General features: G+C 40.9%; 1 protein-coding gene across 4 annotated transcripts in view; it reads left to right on the forward strand.

Annotated features, from left to right (window-relative positions):
* LOC143281902 (transmembrane protein 94-like) overlaps window positions 1-20,121 on the forward strand; it is a 45,313-nt gene extending 25,192 nt beyond the window's left edge. For all 4 annotated transcript variants that reach the window (XM_076587189.1, XM_076587197.1, XM_076587206.1 and 1 more), the window contains 13 exons: window positions 23-169; window positions 1,291-1,471; window positions 1,830-1,913; window positions 2,773-3,393; window positions 5,720-5,819; window positions 7,174-7,282; window positions 8,822-8,996; window positions 10,965-11,210; window positions 14,204-14,340; window positions 14,649-14,749; window positions 15,396-15,489; window positions 16,790-16,957; window positions 18,059-20,121. In XM_076587189.1, the coding sequence (XP_076443304.1) occupies window positions 23-169; window positions 1,291-1,471; window positions 1,830-1,913; window positions 2,773-3,393; window positions 5,720-5,819; window positions 7,174-7,282; window positions 8,822-8,996; window positions 10,965-11,210; window positions 14,204-14,340; window positions 14,649-14,749; window positions 15,396-15,489; window positions 16,790-16,957; window positions 18,059-18,131 (2,236 nt within the window). In that variant the 3' untranslated portion in view covers window positions 18,132-20,121. The remainder of the gene's footprint in view (window positions 1-22; window positions 170-1,290; window positions 1,472-1,829; window positions 1,914-2,772; window positions 3,394-5,719; window positions 5,820-7,173; window positions 7,283-8,821; window positions 8,997-10,964; window positions 11,211-14,203; window positions 14,341-14,648; window positions 14,750-15,395; window positions 15,490-16,789; window positions 16,958-18,058) is intronic.
* The last annotated feature ends 2,812 nt before the right edge of the window (window positions 20,122-22,933 follow it).

Consider the following 22,933-nt stretch of genomic DNA (forward strand, 5'->3'; position numbering starts at 1 on the left):
TAATATTAAAACAATGTTGCAGAAAACGTATCTTGGACTTCTACAATCGCAACAGTATGGCAGCCTATTGCACAGCATTTTCCTACAAGCCCATTGCCCACAACATTGCCAGTCACATGGGAAGGGAGTACATTGAACTTGTGGGCGTGGCCAACCATTTCTTTCACAGGTAGCTCCCCCCTTCCTTCCTTCTCATAAAAATGTGAAACATGATGTTTTGTGGGTAAATGTATGACTGAGCATGATTATGAATGTGTTTTAAGTCGGTTTTTTTTGTGGTTTTTTTTATCTTTTATAAATTCTGTCTTTTTCTGTTGTGTCGTTGTGTGGTTTCCCTTCTCCACTCTCCCTGCTGACTTAGAATAATTCCTGAATTTCTTCCATCATCCATTTCTCTCTCTGTTGCGTGCTGATTTTTTCTGTGTGATGTCTGTCGGTCATTACAACATCACTTCAAACCCAGTGTGCTAATATTCAACTTCACACACACCAGAATCAAGACAGAAAGATTTGATGGGGGCAACAGTCAAATGGTTAAAAGCACTGCTTTTGAATCCTGGTCACGGAGATTTTTCTGATCTACCGTGGTCAGCAGATGTACAGACCTGCTAGTACCTGATCCCTCTGTGTGTGTACATGCCCAGTGAAGATCAGATGTACATGTGAAGGATCCTGCAATCCATGTCAGTGTTGGTTAGGTTATCGTAATAACCCAGTATGCACAGCCCTAAAAATGGGAGTATGGCAGTTAACATGGCAGGGTGCAAACGGCATGTAAGAAAAAGCCCACTCATGCATAAGAGTGATCATCGGAGTTGAAGCTGATGAAGAGACGGGCGCAATAGCCGAGTGGTTAAAGCGTGGGACTGTCAATCTGAGGGTCCCTGGTTCGAATCATGGTGACGGCGCCTGGTGGGTGAAGGGTGGAGATTTTTCCGATCTCCCAGGTCAACATATGTGCAGACCTGCTAGTGCCTGAACCCCCTTCGTGTGTATATGCAAGCAGAAGATCAAATACGCACGTTAAAGATCCTGTAATCCATGTCAGCGTTCGGTGGGTTATGGAAACAATAACATACCCAGCATGCACCCCCCCTGAAAACGGAGTATGGCTGCCTACATGGCGGGGTAAAAACGGTCATAAACGTAAAAGCCCACTCGTGTGCATACGAGTGAACGTGGGAGTTGCAGCCCATGAACGCAGAAGAAGAAGAAGAAGCTGATGAAGGCAGAAGAAAAAGACAGAAGGATTTTGTCAAACATGGGTATTCACCTTCTGATCCCAATCAGGAGTTTTGACCTGGACGCAGTCAGCAGCGATGGCCCAGGAGGTTTGTCCAAGTCGTTTTCCATGGATTCCTTGATAGAAGACGACAGTCTGGGGACAGTGGAGGATGTTTCGGGCTACTACGATGCCCAGAAGAATCAGATTTTCCTCGGCATGGCAACCCTGCAGTATCAAGCTCGACAGGTTGGGCCATCATTGCTATTCTGATACTTTTATTTCATTTTATATGCTTAAGGCAAAATATTCCACATTGATATGGCAACAAGTTGAAAACAAGCTCAAGAAGTTTGCTTCGGTTTTTTTTTTAGTTTAGTTTTTTTGTTGTTTCATTTTCCTTAAATATACAAGAAGAGATTTTTCTCGCTTAAAAGAAATTTGAACCATTTTTTGTTGTTACAAGAGAATATTAGGAAATATCAAAATCAGTTATACAAATGTTTCAAGTTTGATAGAGATGGCGAGGTGAATAATGAATGTGTGTCTGTGCTTGTCTGTATGTGCTGTGTGCACTCATGTACATGTTTAACATGTTTGTCAACAGGACTTTGTGCAGCTGATAGAAAAACTGGAGTCATCCTGCATTAGGTTTGTCCACTTTTCGAAAGAGAATGAGCTGAGGAGCAGGGTAAGATTGATGGCAGTGTAATGCACACATTATTTATCCACACACACACACACACACACACAATCTCACCACACACTCACACACGCACACGCACACACACACACACACACACACACACACAAACACACACTCACTCACACACACACACACACACACACACACACACACACACACACACACACACACACACAATCTCACCACACACACACATGCAAACACACACACACACACACAATCTCACAATCTCACCACACACTCACACACATGCTCATGTCTGTGTTTTATTGTGTCTTATAAACCTTTGGGTTTTATGACAATAAAATATTCTATTCTATTCTATTCACACACACACACACACACTCAGCACACACACACACACACACACACACACACACACACACACACACAGGGATTTTTGGTATGAGCTAGAAAAATAGGATTATCCAATGGTCATTAATGCAGGCATGTTTCAATGATCAGGTGAGAGAATCAGCTGTTGTTTTTTGCTGTTCAGCTGTTAATTGGCCCTCTGAAGTTACATTTTAGCAAGAGTGTGATTGCATGATAGTTTTTATATTTTCAATGTTTAGTTTCACTTGTTTTGCCCTGTGTTGGATTGTGATTTATTTTGTATCACTTTGCCATGGATCTGTATTGTAGCCTTTTGGTTCAGATTTTAATTGGAAAAAATACCTCCTTTTTTTTTATATTCAGACTTCATTTACTTATTGTTTTTTGTTTGTCTTTTGGAAAAAAAAAATCATGGTATTAAAATAAACATTAAATCAGGAAAATGTTTGTTTGATTGTTGCCTAGTTTGTGTTGTGCAGCAGGTGGTTGCTTTGTGTTTATGATAAAGGTGTTCTCGGAAAAGATGGGTCTGGAGGCGGGCTGGAACTGTCACATCTCCCTCCTCAAGGACGAGCTGTCCTTCAACGAGGGGCCTGGCTCAGGGCCGGGATCCTACGTCCAGGGGCGGCAGTCTGCGGGCAGCGCTTCCCAGGACCACCTGGACCACCAGGGCAACACGGAGAGGGCGTTGCCCGATGATGTCATGGCCTTCCGCAGCCAGAGCGCCCCCTGTGTCATCGCCGTGGAGGAGGAGGGTCAGCAGGTCAAGTTCAACATGGAGTCGCCGGAGGAGATCGAGCTGGAGAACAAGGCTGAGGACGGGGAGGAGCAGGTCCAGCCCCGCGTGAGGATCCCCAGCGACAAGTCCACAGGGTCCACGTCCAAGAGCAAGTCCACCAGCCAGTCCAGATCGGATCGCTCCGAGCACGAGGAGGTGGAGGAGGAAGAAGAGGAGGAGGAAGACGAGGTGGGGGAGGGTCACAGGTTGCTGTCGTCGTCGGTCAGCTCTCTGGGGTCTTCCTCCAGTTCACGGGAAGGGGAGCTGGACCACCAGTCAGACAGTCGCTACACGTCCAGTTACGTGACGGATTACACTGATGACAGCTTGACTGGCGCACTGGACAACAGAGTGAGTTGCTTACTGTGTGGGATGATTTAAAAGTGCTCTTTGCCTTCTTCTTTTTCTTCTTCAGCATTGGTAGGCTGCATCTTTCACATTCACTATTCATTTGTGTGTATGAGTAATATACATGCATGACTGTGTTTTTTTCTTCGTTTTTTTTGTTGTTGTTTTTTACGTTTGAATGCTCTTGTTTTTGGAATATGGTAAAGTGTCTGCTTTCAGGATCTGAAAAGTCACATTTAAGTCTGGTTGATAAAAAAGAGGAGTGACTACTCACTGGCTTGAGATTCCTTCTTTGGCAAAACAGAAGATAGGAATAAAAAGTAATGGGATTATTGTGCAGAGAATAGTTGATTGTAGGTGAAGGGGAAGTAAATTAGCAGGATGGCTCTAGATTATTATTGGTTGCACTTTCTGGAAATCTATTTTGTTTTAAACTTTCCATGTTTGAAAGCATGAATAATTATGTGTGAAAGCAAGTTTGAACTTTGAAGGTTGATTTTTGGTATTTTAGTGGGGGGCCAAGTAGGGTGGGGGGAGGGACAGACAGACTATTGCCTGTTTTCTTCTTCTTCATTCGTGTGCTGCAACTTCAACGTTCACTCGTATGTACACAAGTGGGCTTTTACATTTTTACCCTGCTATGTGGGCCGCCATACTCCATTTTGGGGGGGTATTGCCTGTTATCAAATTTTTTGGTGTGAATGTAGCATGATGAGGGCATGCCAGTATTATTCTTTTGTCACAACAGATTTCTCTGTGTGAAAGTCAGGCTGCCCCAAGGAAAGTGCATCTCTACAGAGATGCACCACACTTTTTTTTTTCTTTTTTTTTTTCCTGCCTGCAGATGTGTTTGTTTTCTTATCAAAGTGGATTTTTCTACAGGATTTTGCCTAAAACAACCCTTTTGTTGCTGTATTTTTTTATGTGGGCTAAGTGCATGCTACACATTGGACCTGAGTTTATCATGTCATCTGAGTTACTAACATCCAGACCACCACTCATGGTCTAGTGGAGGGGGAGAAAACACTGGCAAGTTGGGGATTCAAACATGTGCACTCAGATTCTCTCGCTTCCTCAACAGATGCATTACCACTAGGCCACCACTTCACATGTTTCTGAATTAAATGGTTGATGTTGTGTGATGGTGACACATCCATGTGATGTAGTGTAATAGTGACGTAGCCATTTGATGTAGCATAGTAGTTATGTAGCCATTTGATGTAGTGTAATAGTGATGTATCCATCTGCTGTATCCATCTGTTGTAGTGTAATAGTGACGTAGCCATTTGATGTAGTGTAATAGTGATGTATCCGTCTGATGTAGTGTAATAGTGACGTAGCCATTTGATGTAGTGTAATAGTGATGTATCCGTCTGATGTAGTGTAATAGCGACATATCCATCTGATGTAGTGTAATAGTGATGTAGCCATTTGATGTAGTGTAATAGTGACGTGGCCATTTGATGTAGTGTAATAGTGATGCGGCCATTCGATGTAGTGTGATAGTGACAAAGCCATTCGATGTAGTGTAATAGCGACTTGGCCATTTGATGTAGTGTAATAGCGACATAAGCCATTTGATGTAGTGTAATAGCGACTTGGCCATTTGATGTAGTGTAATAGCGACATTAGCCATTTGATGTAGTGAAATAGCAATGTAACCATTTGATGCAGTGTAATAGCGACTTGGCCATTTGATGTAGTGTAATCGCGATGTAGCCATCTGATGTAGTGTAATGGCAATGTAGCGATTTGATGTAGTGTAACAGTGATGTGGCCATTTGATGCTGTGTAACGGCGATGTAGCCGCCTCATGTAGTATAATAGCGATGTAGCCATTCGATGAAGTGTAATAGCAACATTAGCCATTTTATGTAGTGTAATAGTGACATTAGCCATTTGATATATTGTAATAGTGATGTAGTCATTTGATGTAGTGTAAGAGTGACGGTAGCCAGCTGATGTAGTGTAATGGAGAGAGTAGCCATTTGATGAAGTGTAATAGTGACGTAGCCATCTGATGTGTTGTAACAGCAATGTAGCCAGCGTCCATTTGATGTAGTGTAATAGCGACAGTAGCCATTCGATGCAGTGTAATAGCAATGTAGCCATTTATTGTAGTGTAACAGCAATGTAGCCAACTTCCATTTGATGTAGTGTAATAGTGACAGTAGCCATTTGATGCAGTGTAATAGCAATGTAGCCATTCATTGTAGTGTAACAGAAATGTAGCTGTTTGATATGCTGCAATAGCAATATAGCCATTTGATGTGTTGTGATAGTGAGGCAGCCATCTGACATGTTCCTGTGGAAGTGTGATGATGTGCAGGCTCAGCTGCCCCGTGGCATTGATCAGATCCGACCTCACCTGGAACAGGTGGACAACGTGCCACTGCTGGTCAACCTCTTCACCGACTGCACCGCGCCAAGTGAGCCACGCGGATATAATGATGATAATAATAATAATGATAATAATAGTAGATAGTACTTGTATGTACTTACTCCCCATGTAATGGGCTCTAAGCGCTGTACATGAAATGACACATATACAATAGTACAATAGTGCATAATAACATACCTCTGCATATGAAAAAAACAACACAAAAAGTGAATCTATACACCAAGAGAATACTACAAATTGCAGGTACACACATAGACACACATACACGCACACCTACACACACACACACACACACACACACACACACACACACACATACACACACACTGATATGATGATGATGACCTCGCTGATTGGTGTTAGGTTTTCGGGGGGAATGTGTGCGATGGTGATTAGAGTTGACGTTAGTAAAGGTCAGATGTCAGACATTATTTGAGTCTTTTTTAGATTTATCAACTTATTGCTGTAGTTCCAGAAGTGATGCTAGTATCAACCATGTTTCAGATATTAGACTGGGTTATCAAGCAGGATTTCTCTTTAGTAATAATGACAGGAGTGTGTATGTGGGTGTGGGTGTGTGTCTATGTATATATAGAGAGAGAGAGAGAAAATAAGATATATATCGTTATATATCTGAATCTATATTTTTTTCTTCGCTTAAAGTTTTAAACAGTAAAAAAAAATCTTTGTTTTTGACATGAGTAAATGTACACTAGATATTGCACAGTCAGTAAGAGTATGTTTGCAAACAGACTCTTCATGTGTACACTTTTGTATTAGCTTCATGTGTACACTTTCATATTAGGCAGGGTTTGCAGGCCCGCTTTTGTGGTGGACCTTTTGTGACTTGCAGAGGGAGAAGTAAGTCATATGACGTCATGGGCAGCCCACCACCGTAACTAGCTTGTCTGAGCTTGCACTGCCTTTGTCCGGACGACATTTTGGCAGACTTTATGAATGGATCATTTCAAATAGGTAATGGCATTGATGTGACAAGAAACATGCTCAAAGTATGCACAGAAGACTAAAGCAAATTGTGGATGTAATTATAGAACCAAATACATTTTGTACACATTAAAAAATAGTCACCGAAATTGTGCAAAAATCCGTTCATAAGGACAGTGATTTCCATGACACAATTTTAGCATTTCAGTGACCTAGAAAAAGCAAGAAATGGAGACGCAAATACACTCACGGTTCTCGTTTAAAATAACCAGGGAATCTCCACGAAAATCAGACAAAACTGGGTCTGCATTCCCTCGCTGTGATATACACCAACACACACATTCACATACACATACACACACGCATGAATTACACTATTACCAATTACCTTGTCTGTTGCCACTTATTTTCCTCACTGGATATTGCCCTTTTTACAGCCACCCAGGAAATGATGAAGATCCTGCAGGAGAATGGAGAGGTGGTGCTGTGCATAGGCAGTTCCCTTAACGTGGCCAACACACCTGTCTTCCTGCAGGCTGATTGCAGGTGAGACCCTCGGGGCACTGACTGTCTTTCTCAACTGATGTTGGTGGCTCACATCCTTTGAATTTGTTGTTATCAGTTCGGTCTCAGAATTGAGTGGTGTTATAGAATGCGTTGGGACATTGTATGTTGTCATAACTGTTGTCTGTACTGTCTTTTGGGGGGAAATGTAGATATCATATTTTTGTTGTGAAATTAGGAAAATTTTCTGTCAGTTTGATGATTGCTTCTTACATGTTATTTGTTCATACAGCAGGACAGTTACGTGACTATGGATAATCTCTTGTTTCTGTCAGTAAAATGATCAAGTAAGGAATTACCACTTCATGGGATAAGGAATTGTCTGTTCGCAGTATAAACACATTTACATTCTGTTCCACAAACCGAAATCAGTACCTGCAATCATTCCGTTCTGTAAGAAGATGTTGGAGTGAAACAGATAAATCCAGTCATGTTGTGTGGGGAGAGGTTGGAGTAAAACATGTAAATCCAGTCTAATGTTGTGTAAGGTGAGCTTGGAGAAAAACAGATAAATCCAGTCTAATCATGTTGTTGGAGTGAAACATGTAAATCCAGTCTAATCATGTTGTGTAAGTAAGGAGAACTTGGATTAAAACAGGTAAATCCAGTCTAATCATGTTTTTTTTAAGGAGGGAGAGAGGTTGGAGTGAAACAGGTAAATACAGTCTAATCATGTTGTGTAAGTAAGGAGAGCTTGGATTAAAACCGGTAAATCCAGTCTAATCATGTTTCTTAAGGAAGGAGAGGTTGGAGTGAAACAGATAAATCCAGTCAATTCATGTTGCTTGTAGCCCAGCTGATCACAAAGGGGCCAGGTACAAACTACCCCCCTTGAGATGCCGGGGGTCTTTCAGTATGAATAGCACCCCTACCTTCTTGAAATTATATGCCAGAATTTTCCACTTTTCTTTTGATCGCTTTGTTTCTGCCTTTTAGATTCCTTCACTATTGTCTGGTTTTTCTGCCCTCTCAGTCCATTTCCCTTTTTTTTTTCAGCAGGCTTGGACACTTTTGTTTTTCTCTTTTCCACAGTCTGTAATGTACTGTCTTGACTGTTTTGCTCTGGCGATTAGGCAGTGGTATTGTAAACACTGGGGTGGTCACTTGCTGTCCATTCTGCATTGTTATTTATTTTTTGTGTGGCTCTGAAGTTTTTGGTGTGTTTTTTTTCTTTCTTTTTTATGATAAAAAATAATCTGTGGATGTTTAATTAATTGGAAGAGGTGACTACTTAATCACAACCTTGTCATATGCCTTAAGGAGTTTAACGGTTAAGATAATATGCCATGAACTTTGTTAGTCATTGTTGTTGTGGGTGGTTGTTTTCTAAGATGTGACAAAGGTTTTTTCTTACTTAATCGGGCAGTCTTGATATGACTCTGTACAGCCAGCTGGACTGTCCACAACAATGTCAAATATCACTGTATCTGTCTGTCTGTTTCTTGTACTAAACTCCATGACCACAACAAAGTCAAAACTTTTCAAAGGTAGACACTGAACCTGGGGTGACTGTTTTGCCAGCATCACCATTGAGCCCCTGTACCCCCAGCTGTGTGCGGTGAAGGCGGCGGTGGCGGAGCAGTGGAGCCAGCAGAGCCCCTCCCCCACAGAGCTGGCCTCCCGCCTCCTGGCCCTGCCCTGCTCCCTGGCCTTCCAGCGTGAAGACAACATCTCCATCCTGCAGCTCATCGCTGAGGTGCGTCACAGTCTTCTGAGCATTAGTGGTGATCATAGGGGGGATGTGCAGCCCACTTTCATGGTGGACTTTTCGTTGCTCGCAGAGTGAGAAGTAGGTTGTATGACGACATGCGCAACCCACCACTGTAACTGGCTTCTCTAGGTGTGCACTGCTTTTGTTCATTCAACTATTTGGCAGAGTTTGTAAATGGATCAGGTTGAATATGTAATGGCAGATACATGACAAGAAACACACTCAAAGTAAACACAGAAGACTAAAGCAAATAAAGGGTGTAATTATAAAACCAATATAGCTTGTAAACTTGCAAAATTAGTCACTGAAAATGTTCCGAATCCTTTGGTCAGAACGGCGATTTCCACAAAGAAATTTTGGCCCTTCGGTGACCTGGAAAAAAAGGAAATGGAATTCTCGCTAAAAATGGCCAGGAATCCCGATGAAAATCCAGTGAAAGCAGGCCTGCACACCCTCCCTAATGATAGGTGTTTATAATGCACTCTTCCCCTTCAGCTCAGAAGCCCAATTTGCTAACAGTCAACATCAGTAAAGGGAGGGGAGGGGGGGGGGGGGCGGTCACAAAAGTTAACACCTGAAGGCATTAAGATCAAGACTAAAAAAAAAGCAAGAGAAACAGAATGTGTCAAAGATAAAGCATGCGTGCGTGCGTGCATGCACACACACACACACACACATACACACACACACACACACACACACAGTCACACACACACACAACACACAGATACACACACACACACACACACACACACACACACACACAAGCATACACACACACCACACCATTCCACACCACACATTAACACACAGACATCCATGAAAGCAGATTTATACAGATTTGTTTTGAGACCAGATGCTTTTGTATTTTCTTTTCTTGAATAAAAAAAAAATGATTGTGTGTCTGAGTTTGTGATGGGTCGCTCTGGGAATACATGAATTAATTTGAGAAGTTTGGCTACAAGGGAGCTAAATCTCCTTTGTAACACAGTTTGACTTCAGGTGTGGTCATAATTTATTTATTTTTATTCAGACTTGGCTGTGCGTTTCCCTTGTTTGAGAGTCTGTACTCTGCATATTAGATTCCTTTGTTTTTGTTCAGATGTGGCTACGTGTTTCCCTTGTTTGAGAGTCCTAATTCTGCATATTTGATTCCCCTTTTCTCTTCTCTGGTGTGTCGTGTGCTGCAGTAACTCTTCCTGTTGATTTTTTTTAATAAAGGGTAAGACCATTTTGTTGTTTTGAGGGGGGTGGTAGTGTGCACAGTAGCTCAGACTATGGTCCCAGTGGATGATGGATGCAGTACCTAAGTGGTTTGAGTGCTGGACATGCAGTCTGCGAGTCCTGGGTTGGATTTGGTTTTTCTAATCTCACAGGTCAACATGCAAGTGCCTTGATGTCCTTTGTGTACATGTACATGCTGAAGATCAGATATGTCTATAAGAAATCCTGCAGTCCATGTCGACATTCTGTGGAAACATACGTACCTAGCATACACACACACCCATGAAAATTTACTATGGCTGCCAAAATAGTGAGTTGAGAATGGTTAGAGAAGTAAATACCCACCTGTTGATATGACTGAACATTAAGTCACAATCCATGAATGAAGAAGAAAATGACACACATGGTGTGTAACAGTGCAGGCCAAACACTTGACAGTATCCTCAAGGAACTGCTTGTCAACATGTATCAGGATTATGATTCACATCCTGTTTATGTATGATAGTCGTGTCCACCTATGACTATCAGAACAGCAGATGAGGCAACTTCTGTCCCAGCTATCTGGGCTAGAACTTTCTTGGCCAAGAGGGTTTTTAGGACAGTCGGCGTTGAGATGGTTCTTAATGGACAACTAGCCCCCAAGGCTGCTTACACTATTATTATCCTCAAGGAACTGTTCCAACATGCATAAGGATTATTAGTCAATATTCTTCTTCTTTTTTTTTCCAGGCCAGGCACCACACAGCGTCGCTGCGTAACTGCTTCTACCTGCTGCTGTGCTGCCAGCTGTGCATTGTGCTGTCCTTCCTGCTGTCTCTGGCCTTCCTGCTGCCCCCACCCCTATCCCCCCAGCACCTCCTCTGGCTCCTCCTCCTCGCCCTCCCGCTGCTGGCGGCGGGACTGATGGGCAACCCCGTGGACCCCAAGATCATGACCACCAGCACCAACAAGAACAAGGAGCACGTCAACAGACAGGTTTGGTGGGGGGCCCGGGGGGAGTGGGGGTCTTGAGGGGGGGGATGGGAGTGGGGTTTTTTTCTTTTTTTTTTTTAGGAAGGTTTTAAGCTCCTGCAATAACTTTATGAGAGTGGCAGGTTTTTAGAGAGGGAGAAAGTTGGCTTTTGAGGTGTCAGTGATGAAGTTAACCTTTCCCGTACGTCGCCTAAAATTTTGCGCGCCGTACGTCGTGGGTGTGCAGAAACCCATGGTTTCTAAGAAGGAATGACCCCTCGCTGTACGTCGTGGGTGTGCAGGCACCCATGGTTTCTGTGTACGAACTAACCCTTCGCTGTACGTCGTGGGTGTGCAGGCACCCATGGTTTCTGTGTACGAACTAACCCTTCGCTGTACGTCGTGGGTGTGCAGGCACCCATGGTTTCACTGAAGAAATAAGACCTTGCCGTACGTCGTGGGTGCACAGTAACCCACACCTGTCCGTAAAGCAAATTTGACTTTTCTTCAGCAGACTTGCATGCGCAGTTTCCACTTGTGCGTGTAGGCTATTTACTCCAGTGCTTGACCAGGCGCATTGTGAATAAGTTTTGCCCGTGAGAAGAGAGTGTTGTTACTTACAAAAAAAGGTTTGTTTTTTTTGTTGTTTTTTTTGTGTGTGTGTGTGTGTGTGTGTTGTTTTTGTTGTTGGTTTTGTTTTGTTTTTAGCGGCTACACGCCCATCCTCTTTCGGTCAAGGCAGATGCCGTAACATAGCAGCAACAGCCTGGTATCAGTCCCCCCTTCCTTTGGCCTAGATCTCGGCATTCCTGGCTGGCTGGCTGGCATTTTTTTTTCTTTTTTTTTTTTTAGCCATAGTCGGGTTTTCTCTACTTTGAACAGATTAGGATAAGAATAAAATTTCTATATCAACTATCTTTCTTTTTTTAGCCATAGTCGGGTTTTCTCTACTTTGAACAGATTAGGATAAGAATAAAATTTCTATATCAACTAGATTTTAGATCAATTGATTTCAGACTTACAAAAATATCCAGTTCTTAGAAAGGCACTTTAATTCCAACTAGATAAAAAGCTATCAATCAGTTGCTCCCGATCATTCTCTACAAGAAAAACAGTTCATTCAATATTGTTGAAGATACCTAGTGCAATAAATATTGTTTTCTGAAATTAGTTACAACTTTAGAGTAAAACTTGCCGCAGACTTGAACCGGGATACGATCAACAAAAGACAAGGTCACTCTCATCTCTCTCTGTAGCGAGCCCAAGTGACGTCATGTCGACAACGCGTGGCGCGCAAGCTTTGCATGGGTGGCTCCACACCCACGACGTACGGCGTGCAAGGTTTATTCTTTGGGAGTATGGGTGTCGTCACACCCACGACGTACTGGGACATTAATTGATTAATAACTTCTTTGTTTATGTATAAAAGAAAATAATGTTCAGTGGATATGTAGTAAACTATATTATGGACAAAGTCATGAAATTATGTGGAAGTGGCTTCAATATTACTTGAGTTACAGAGCAAAAACACTTGTCTGGGTGATTTCACACCCACGACGTACGGGAAAGGCTAAGAAAGGAGTAGCAGGGTTTTGAAGGAGGTAGCAGGCTTTGAAGCAGGGAAAAGTTGGCTTTAAGAATGATGTGGGAGAAAGAAGGGGAGGTTTTGCTTAGTTTAGTTGGGTTTTTGGGGTTTTTTTTTTGTTATTGTTGTTTTTTGTTGTTGTTGTTGTTAATTGTTAATGTGAAGTAATGACATTTTCTAAAGCAATAAAATGCTATGAGGCTCCAGTGATGAAGTTGATTAGAGTAGCAGTGTGTTGAAGGAGGGAGTTAAAGTTGGATTTTGAGGCTCCAATGATGAAGTTAATCAGAGTAATAGCTTTTGAAGAAGTTGATAAGAGTAATGGCTTTTGAAGGAGGGAGAAAGTTGGATTTTGAGGCTCCAGTGATGAATTTGAGAGAGTAGCCAGTTTTGAAGGAGCGAGAAAGTTGGATTTTTAGGCCCCAGTGATGAAGTCAATAAGAGTATCAGGTTTTGAAGAAGGGAGAAACTTGGATTTTGTTGCTCCAGTGATGAATTTATGAGAGTACCAGGTTTAGAAGGAGGGAAAAGTTGGCTTTGAGAATGCTATGGGAGAGAGAAAGGCAAGTTTTGCTAAGGTTATTTGGGTTCATAAAAAAAAAAAAATTTATGAACTGTAGATATGAAGTAATGGCATTTTCTAAAGCGATAAAATGTGCCAAAAAAATTTTTTTTAACATAAAAAAAAAAATATATATATATATATTTGCAGAGGATCAGTCCTTCAGGGTGGGCCATCACTCTGCAACAGCCAGCAGTCCACATTGCTCAGATGAATTTATATATATTTGTCTAGGTGTATATCTGTGTGTGTACAAACCCAAGCTGTATACAGTATCTATCTTACTGTCTGTCTCTTGCATTAAAATCTTTGTCTACTCACAAACATTCAATCCATATTTTTTTTTAAGCATACATTTATTAACTCACTCAGTACGGCCAGTCCTCTCTTCTCCTCTACACAGTCCCCTCGGATGTCCAGTGGGTGTCTGAATGACCCAACCTTTAGCTTCCGTCGTCAGAATTGTGGTATTCTTTGTCAACATTCACGTCTTCAGTATAAACGCCTTCCGCTTGTAATATTTTGATGATGGTAATTGGGGTGAAAAGCTGTTAACGTTGTCTCTTTCGCCGTTCGTATGGAGAGAGTTAAGATTTTTTTTTTCTTTCCCTCTCCTCAAGGCCTGACTAAGCACTGGTCAGGCATCTTCTTTGCAGACGGATTTGTCCGAACGCAGTGACACCTTGAGTAACTGAACTGAACTAACAACTGAACACACATTTGATATCATTCACATCCTGTCTGTCTCTTCCTAATGCTTTAATCTCTTTCCCCCCCTCACCCCTCACACATAGATTTTTTTTTCTTTTGTAAGTGAAACACAACACCTTTATTCTGAACTGCACCATTATTCTGAGTTATGTTTCACAGATGGTGGTCCAGTTTTTGATGCAGTTTTTCCTGCGTTTTGTGCCCTCCATCTTCATTTCACTCATCTGCTTTGGTCTGACGCTGTACTCCTATTGTCACAACACCGCTCCATCTGAGTGCTCTCTCTACGACATCAGGTAATCATTTATGTTTGTTTTTGTAAGTTTTCTTTCTACTTTCAGAATTTCAAGCTTCGATGACAGGCATATCTACTGAAAAAAAAAAAAGATAAAGCCACCAGAATATCCATTTAGATTTTAGGTTACATCTTTGGACTGTAATCTTTGCTTTCTTTCTTAATGTGACTTGATATATCTCAGCCACAGGGCTGAGAGATACAGACACGTGCAGAGCTGGTATGTGCTGCATACGTTCCATGGAAAACCTGTTGGCTGTAATGAATATGCATGAGTTACGTTTGAACATGACTGACCTGTCTTTTCAGTGCAATGGACAACGTGACGTACAGCAACTGGGAAGAGAAGTTTTCAGGGGGGCTTGTCTTGGCTCAGAACATCTTTCACCTCTTCACTTTGATATTCTTTGGTAAAGGTTTCTTTTTTTTTTTTTTTTATTTCTCCAGAAACTCTCTTATGAGTTCATGTTGTATCTTTATCGTGTGAGTGCAGATTTATATCTTAAATTCATAATATATGAGATTTTGATATTTTCAAAAATGTTATCATTGGCTCTTGTTTCATCAGTTATTTATTTTACAGTTGTAATAGCATCTACACAGACACGACAGTGTTTGCACAGCGTTTAAAAAAAAATCTTGTTTGATTGTTTTCATAGGTGTAATAGTGGCCATCCAATTCACTGCTTGTTGACATTCATGATTTCTCTTTGTTTGTCTTGGCTTTCGTGTGTAATGTTGAATTGTAGCCAGCATTTTTTTTCAAACTGTCAGTCAGCACTTTAATCCTTAATCCATGATACTCTCAGCCATCAGCATCGCTTTTTTTATTTGTTTGTTGTTGTTGTATTTGGGGGGAACATATGTCATGAATGAATAGATTCAGTCACTGATAAGGTTAAGCATTTGTTATGTGTGTCAAATGACCATTTGAAATTCAGTTTTTTATGCTCTGTTTAGTGACAGCACAAAACAAGGCATGTAAAGAATGTCTGTGTTGTGTGTTTGTGTGCGGTGTGCGCGCGTGTGTGTGTGTATGTGTGTGTGTGTGTACAGTGGTGATTTCCATGAGCCTGGTGCACTGGCTGGACCATATATGGCACCATGTCCCCTTCACCAACAAGCTGTGGTCAGCCATTGCTGCTGTCTTGTGAGTCTTCCTTGGGTTGTATTTTTAGTTATTGCGTTAATTACATTTTTGTCACAACATATTTCTCTGTTTGAAATTCAGGCTGCCCTCCCCAGGGAGAGCACGTCACTTCTGCCCAGCACCACCCCTATTTGTTTTCTTTTTTGTCTGCCTGCAAGTGTATTGTTTTCCTATCAAAGTGGATTTTTGTACAGAATTTTTGCTGGGACAACCCTTTTGTTGCTGTAGATTTTTGCACATGCGCTGTGTGCATGCTGCACACGGGACCTCAGTTTATTTGATTTGTATTTCTTTTTATCACAACAGATTTCTCTGTGTCAAATTTGGGCTGCTCTCCCCAGGGTGAGCGCGTTGCTGCACTACAGCGCCACCCTTTTTTTTGTATTTTTTCCTGCGTGCAGTTTTATTTGTTTTTCCTATCGAAGTGGATTTTTCTACAGAATTTTGCCAGGAACAACCCTTATGTTACCGTGGGTTCTTTTACGAGCACTTAGCGCATGCTGCACATGGGACCTCGGTTTATCGTCTCATCCGAATGACTAGCATCCAGACTACCACTCAAGGTCTAGTAGAGGGGGAGAAAATATCAGCCGCTGAGCCAGCGCTCAGATTCTCTCGCTTCCTAGGCGGATGCGTTACCTGTAGGCCATGACTCCACTGTTTATCATGTCATCCAAATGACTAGCAACATGACCACCACTCACAGTCTAGTGGAGGTGGAGAAAATACTGGTGAGTGTGGGATTCGAACTTGTTCACTCAGATTATCTCACTTCCTGGGCCGACGCATTACCACTAGGCCACCACTCCACTGTTATCATATTGCAGCAGTACATTCACCATGCAAACTGTTGATCAAGACAAAGTGATGATTTTGCTGCATGCTGTGGTCATGTCAGTTCTTTGTGAAGTGGAGCAGTATTTCTTGTCTGGGCAGGTATTATTTTTTGTATGAAGGACAAGGGTGTAGTAGGATTGGTGTGTGACATAAGGCATTTGTCTAAACGGATAGTCAGCAATGTTGTTAAGCCCGTGTTTTCACCTCTTCCTGTATGTTACTTAATTGTAAATTGAGCCCTTTTTTGTAGAATGACTATTTCTTATGCACATTTAAGTCAATACATGCCACTGATTTAGCAGTTTTCTTGTTCTGGAATGCACACAAGTCAAACACAACAATACAATTTACAGAACGTTCATAATCAGGTGTTAACTCTTTCTCGTTTTTCAAATGTGTTATATTGCCATGGGAGCTGTATCAGTGGTTGTGTCAAGATCACTTCATTTTGCTTTCTGTGCAGGTGTGTTCTGCAAGTCATTTTCAGCACAGTGGACATTGTGGTTAGAAGCCAGTTTGTAGAACACTCCATGCCGATCTCGGACATTCACCCAGCAGTGTGGGTGCTGCTGTGTGTGTGGCCCGTCGTCATCATCCTGCTGAATGAGCTGGTCAAGTGTTTGGAAATCAGGTAGAGGACATTGCTTTGGTTTGGATGCACCTGGTCAGCAGCAACTGCAAGATTTTCTTATATTTTTTTTCTTTCTTTGTAATTGGTGTGGCCTCCAACCTCCAATTTTTTTCCCACTTTTTCGTTTGTTTTTTTAATCTCTGGGTTGTTGTTTTTTTGTGAGGGGCCTCCAGCCTCCTATTTTTTCTCACATTTTTTTCCACATTTACACATTTATGCATGCTGTACTGTTTTTTGCTGTTGTTTTTATAAGCATCTGGTCTCTTTTTTCTTCTGTCCCTCATTCGTTTTTCACATTTTTATATTTCCATTTATGCACAACACTTCATCTGTTTGCTTCTTTATTAATGGACTATATCTGTATGCGCAAGATTTTATTGTTGATCAAGTGTTTGTGTATTTTCATGGCTCAAGTGTCTTTTTGTATCTGTTTGCCTGTTTCTTTCTCTCTCTCTCTCTCTCTTTCTCTCTCGCTCTCTCTCACTCTCTCTCTCTCTCTCTCTCTCTCACCTCTCACTCCAAAGTCATCACTTAATATGATTTGAATATACATTACAGAAGAAGGGAGAGAAGAAAAAAACTGAAAAGGGTAGCAGTTTTACATACAGGAAAGTGAGCCAATGAATATGCATGCACAAAATAAATGACTGGGTGAAAAGACATCTAGTCATGCCTTGGGGCCAGCAGCAAGAACGTGACTTGTGAAGGAAAGTTAGTGAACAGAACAGCTGAAGCGAAGACAAGAATATTTCAGCACAAAAAGACAAGTTGCAAAGCATGGTGTTCAGGAGGAGATGCATTATTTCATATGCCCTGCCCTTTTCCATCAGAACATGAGTCTTTTTTAAGTTTCTGATTTTGGGTTTGTGTGTAATAAGCTAAGCATGGTCACTTAAAAAATGTTCTTTTCTTGGAAAAGAAAGTCTTTTATGCAAGTTTGAAACAGTAGGTCAGAATTTAAAATGATGACATTGGATGTGTAAATGATAAAATGGTAAAGAACTTAAGTTGTTTCTAAAACTTTAGTACAAAATATTATTTCAGAAATTTGAAAGTGTTGTACATGTTGCTTCAACAATAACTTCCTTCATCTGTTGACAGATATTTTCTCCAGCACCAGAGAAGAGCAAGACTGGCTTTTGACACAAAGCTTGGAATGAATTCACCTTTCTAACTGGTCAGTGGCTGGCCTCAAGATGCCTACCGACGTGTTTGCAGTGTTCCTGTCAAGTCCTGTCATCAGTGACACACATATATACCTGTCACCTGACCTCCATGTGTAAAGGTGGAGCAGTTCCTTTCATGTGATGCCTGTACATGGGCAGGCTAGTCTTGTTGTGGAACCAAGTGATCACAAAACAGACCAGGTTGCTGTGATTAGGTAGAGAATCTGACTGTGGATAAAAAAAAAAAAAGTAGTGGCCTTTTTACAGTGACAGAAAGGGCCTGATTGAGTTAGAATGTGTGTAGACATTACTCATGAACATATGGAGGACTCAGACAAGAAAGAGGTTCCAAAATAGTATTTGTACACACTTTTATTCTTATTTGCCCATTCATACACAAGCTGATGCCAAATACCATACACACGCCTATGCATATACAAACAACGCACACACACACTCACATGCTGTTATTTGTATACAAGTGTGTACTCAGTGGATGTAGTACTTACAGTGAAGACACACACTCACAAATACCAGGTGAATCTGTCACTTGTGTCTGTTGGTACATGTCAAGCACATAATGTACATGTAACTCTAGATTGTCTAAATGAAATTAAAGAAGCAGTATTCAAGACTGAAAGAGAGTACACAGTTTGATGGAGTCGACACATACCGCTGCATGTTGTAGCTAGGATTGTTTGCAGCATTCAGTCATTTTATGCATTGTTACCTGCTGTCCATATATGCGAATTGTTGTCCCTGGGCAATACTCATCGAAGTTAGTCTTTTTTTATGCGAACATTGTATGACAAACAACTGAGTGTGTGTATCACAGTGTAAAATAATGTTAATTGTAGATATTTTTTTTTTTTTAATGACTGGTGATCTCTGCTTTGAAGTGAATTTTACTTAAAGAATAGTGGAATAAAAACTGGGACACATGAAAGGGCAGGTAGAGGTGGATGGTTTGGGAGAACAGGGCCATGCATAGGTTTATCAAAAGTGCATTTGGGGGGGCATTGTGATCTTAACCACAGCCGGGTATACTGTTACCTCTACATGATCAGGATTCTGTTTCTCAAACAGATCCCAGTTTTTGTTTTTTTATATGATTTGTATTTTGTTGTGGTGATGGTCTTGGTAATGTGGATGGGTGTTTGTGTGTATGTGTGTGTGGGGTTGGTGGATAGTATACCTTGTTTACGCCTCTGATCACAAAAAGACACCCAGATTGCCAAACGTTGATGTGATGTACTTCAGCAGGTTGTGAAACAAGGCTCAGAGTATGTGTGTGTGTGTCTTGCACTTCAGTGTAAATATAAAGTCAAAAAGAAAGAAGTAGCAAAACAATCATGAAATTTGATTTTTACAAAAGGCAAATTGTCATGGAATATGAAATATATTATTCATTCTCAAAATCATTTTGTTCACTTGTCTGGCAGGTGCTTTTAAAAAAAAAAAAATCTTATCACACAGATGGTTACATTGTATACACACCATCATTATAAATTGTTATCACCATGACGTTTCCTGTTACCTTCAGTGGATCATTTTTTGCTACATTTGTTGTCCCACCAGCTTAGCAGCAGTGACCTTAAGCATTGTATTCATAGTCATTCCTAGAAGACTGGCAATAGTTACTCTGAGTGTTTGTTCAGTTATTTGTGTCTGAGACATTGTATTCATCTTCATTCCTTTAAGACTGGCAGTGGTTACACAAGTTTTTGTTCTGTTATTTATGTCTAAGTCAGTGAATTGACTCTGAGTGTGGATGTTGGAAAAATGTATGCTTTGGTGTGTATTGTGTATTTGCATATTATTTTGCATGTGTGTATGTGGATGAATATGCAGAAGAGAGAAGCAACAATATGTACATCTTTGTTCTCATATTTATTATGATGAGTACATATTGCAAAGTATGATGGAGTGGTAAAGATTAATGGAAAGTTTCCATAAATATACTGAAGAGGTAATAAATATTTTCATGTGATCATCAGACCTACCACTGCTTGTTTTCTGTGCCGCTTGCACTTTATTCCCATCCGTTGCAAATCTGAGATCTCTGTATGTGAGTGTGCATGTGTCTGTGTATTCATGTTTGAAATGTGTCTGAAGGGTGGGGGAGGGGGGGTTAGTTGTTTTTTTTAAGCAACACTGCACAAAAACGCTGCCTTAACATTGTACTTGTGTAAATGATAGAGTAGTACACAGCGTTCAGTGCTGAACAGATGCATGACATGGGACATGTTTTTATTTTATTTTGTTGTTATTTATTTTGCTTATCTCTATTTAAAAAAATCACAGGGAATGCAAAAAATTCAGAATAGATTCTAAGAAGCTGGAAGGAGATTATGTTTGGAATTAAAAAGACATCATTGTCAGCAATTGTTATCCTGATTGTAAATAGACCTTTTACTGATCGGGACCCAGATGGAGAGTGTCCCAACTATCTGGGCTAGAATTTGATTTTTGAGGGGATTGTTTTGGCCAAGTTACATCCCCACTCTCTCAACCAAGAAGTTTTTGGGATAGTCAGCGTTGGGATAGTTTCCAATGGCCAACTAGCCCCCATGGCTGCAGCACTGAGAGCCAGTGCAATCTTGGCTTATTGTATGAGAGTCATAGTCCTTCACAAAAGACTAAGCTGTAAATGACTTCCCACTGCAATGGAGAAACCATTGATCATACAGCTCAGTTTCTTTGATGCATGAGCTTGGAGACAGCAGTTCTTTCAAATTGTTGGTGTTGTTCATCTGCCCCCTTCTTCCATACCCTCAAAGTTGCCTGACTTTCAGGCTGCTCACTCTTGATAACTGCACCCTGGTGCATTCAACTGCAGTCTCAGCTTCATTGGTCCACAGGACCGATCTCTGTCAGACTGCTGTGAGGCTGCCTTCCAGAGAAGAGACCCTAAGTCACTTCTGTGGTGCACAGTGGTGCCTGTTCATATTCCACCCACATGTGTGCAGGACATCCCTTGCTAAAGATGCTGAAGACAACAGTTCCTTGGTTGCTGAAACAGTTTAGTGAGCATCCCCTCAGGAATTAAATTCCCTAAATCCCTCGTCAACCATCTTTATAAACCTACTAAGATTGAAAAAATTGATATCATCTTTTTGACATTGACTAGAGATATGGAAGTAGAGGGATCTTCTCTGAAACTGAGGTCACCATGAAAGCTGGTCATGAAAGGTACAGAATTTGATATATATTTCTTTATATATAAAGTATGAAGATGATGCTTCTTTGAAGGTGTTCCTATTCGTATGACAGAGCTATTTGGATGCCATGGGCAGCTTTGCTCATGAATAGGTCTATCGAACCACAATGGAAAATCTCCACCAGCAGTTTTTTTTTTCTATGACTGACTTTATCATGTATTGGAATCCTTTCTTTTATGTCCTTCCCTCCTTTCTGGAAACAAACAGCCCTGTATGCCAACAAAGCTACAGGAAAGTGCAAGCTGACGACAACAGTGGTGACAGTGCATGCATTGTGGGGATATCAGGAAATGAGTCAGTCAGCTCAAAGCAAGCAAACACCCACACACAACCTAGCAGGAATTATGGCAACACCACTCTCTTTCTTTTCTGGAAAATGTAGAGTGGAGGAAACACTTTCCTTGTTCTTTTTTTTTATTTTGAGAAAATGCTTGGTTTATGAAGCTGTAACACCTTCTGTAGGTCCAGGGGATGGGTATCAGTGCCCTGCTCCCTTCCACATAAAAAGGGAACAAAAAGTGATCAATAGGAATTTCATTTAACATTTTCAGTCCCAAGCCTATTTTATGCTCAGTGACAACTATTTGCGAAGGGATGTTTTGGTCATGGATGATAATACTGTAATAACAAAAATTAAACAAATCTTGCATACAAACTACTAAAAGAAAATATATGTGACCTGTACTTTTCTCAAAGGAACATGAACACTCTATCCAATTTTGACAGTTTACCTTGAATTCAATGACCTTGCTATAGGAAAATTCCCACAATGTCACGCACAGAAATTTCCATCATGGGGCATGTTTTTGCAAACCAGAAGGGGACAGAAATTTCTGTCCTGGAGCATTCAAGGGGTTAATGTCCCATCACACACAGGTAATTATACGCATTTTGTTTAAGTATCAATGTTCGCATTTGTTGTTATTTTAACAATGAATGAATAAGAAAGGTATGAGAGGAGGGAGGAGCGGTGTATGGTGAATTGGGGGAAACGGGTTGAGGATGGAAGCACAGTTGAACATTTGAAACAGATAGACGTGCAATTAAAGAAAATCTCTCAAACGGCATTCATAAAAGGGAAATTTTTAATTAACCAGAGAAACAACTGACCAGAAAAATAGACCACATACTGATATCAAGTTCTTTAAAGTGACTTTGTAAGGGCATTGGAAGACCTGAGTTGTTTAGAAGAAAAGATAGGGAGATTGAAAGTTAACATTTAAAGTTTGTCTTTAAAAAAAAATTTAGATAAAAAGCTCATAAAATGAGTCCAGTCCATAATGTTGCAATCAAGCACGTTTGGAGTTTTGCACTGTAGACAAGAAAGAATATCTTTTCAAGCACAAGAGGTCATCAGAAAGACCAACACCATGGCTTGTGAGTTGTGTCTGTTGGGATACAGTGTGGCTGCTTGATGAAATGTCCTCAGTTTCGCCAGAAGTTTTGTTGCTATGACACTGTTGATAATTCTTCCTTCTCTACAACCCACAAGGTTGTTGAGGGTAGTTTGGGCTTCAGAGGAAACAAAGAAACTGCAAGACAAAAACGTGATTTTTTTTTTTTTTTTTTTTTTTAAACAACCACAACAA

Source organism: Babylonia areolata, chromosome 1 (assembly GCF_041734735.1).
Source record: "Babylonia areolata isolate BAREFJ2019XMU chromosome 1, ASM4173473v1, whole genome shotgun sequence".
In the NCBI taxonomy this organism is placed as follows: Eukaryota; Metazoa; Mollusca; class Gastropoda; order Neogastropoda; family Buccinidae; genus Babylonia; species Babylonia areolata.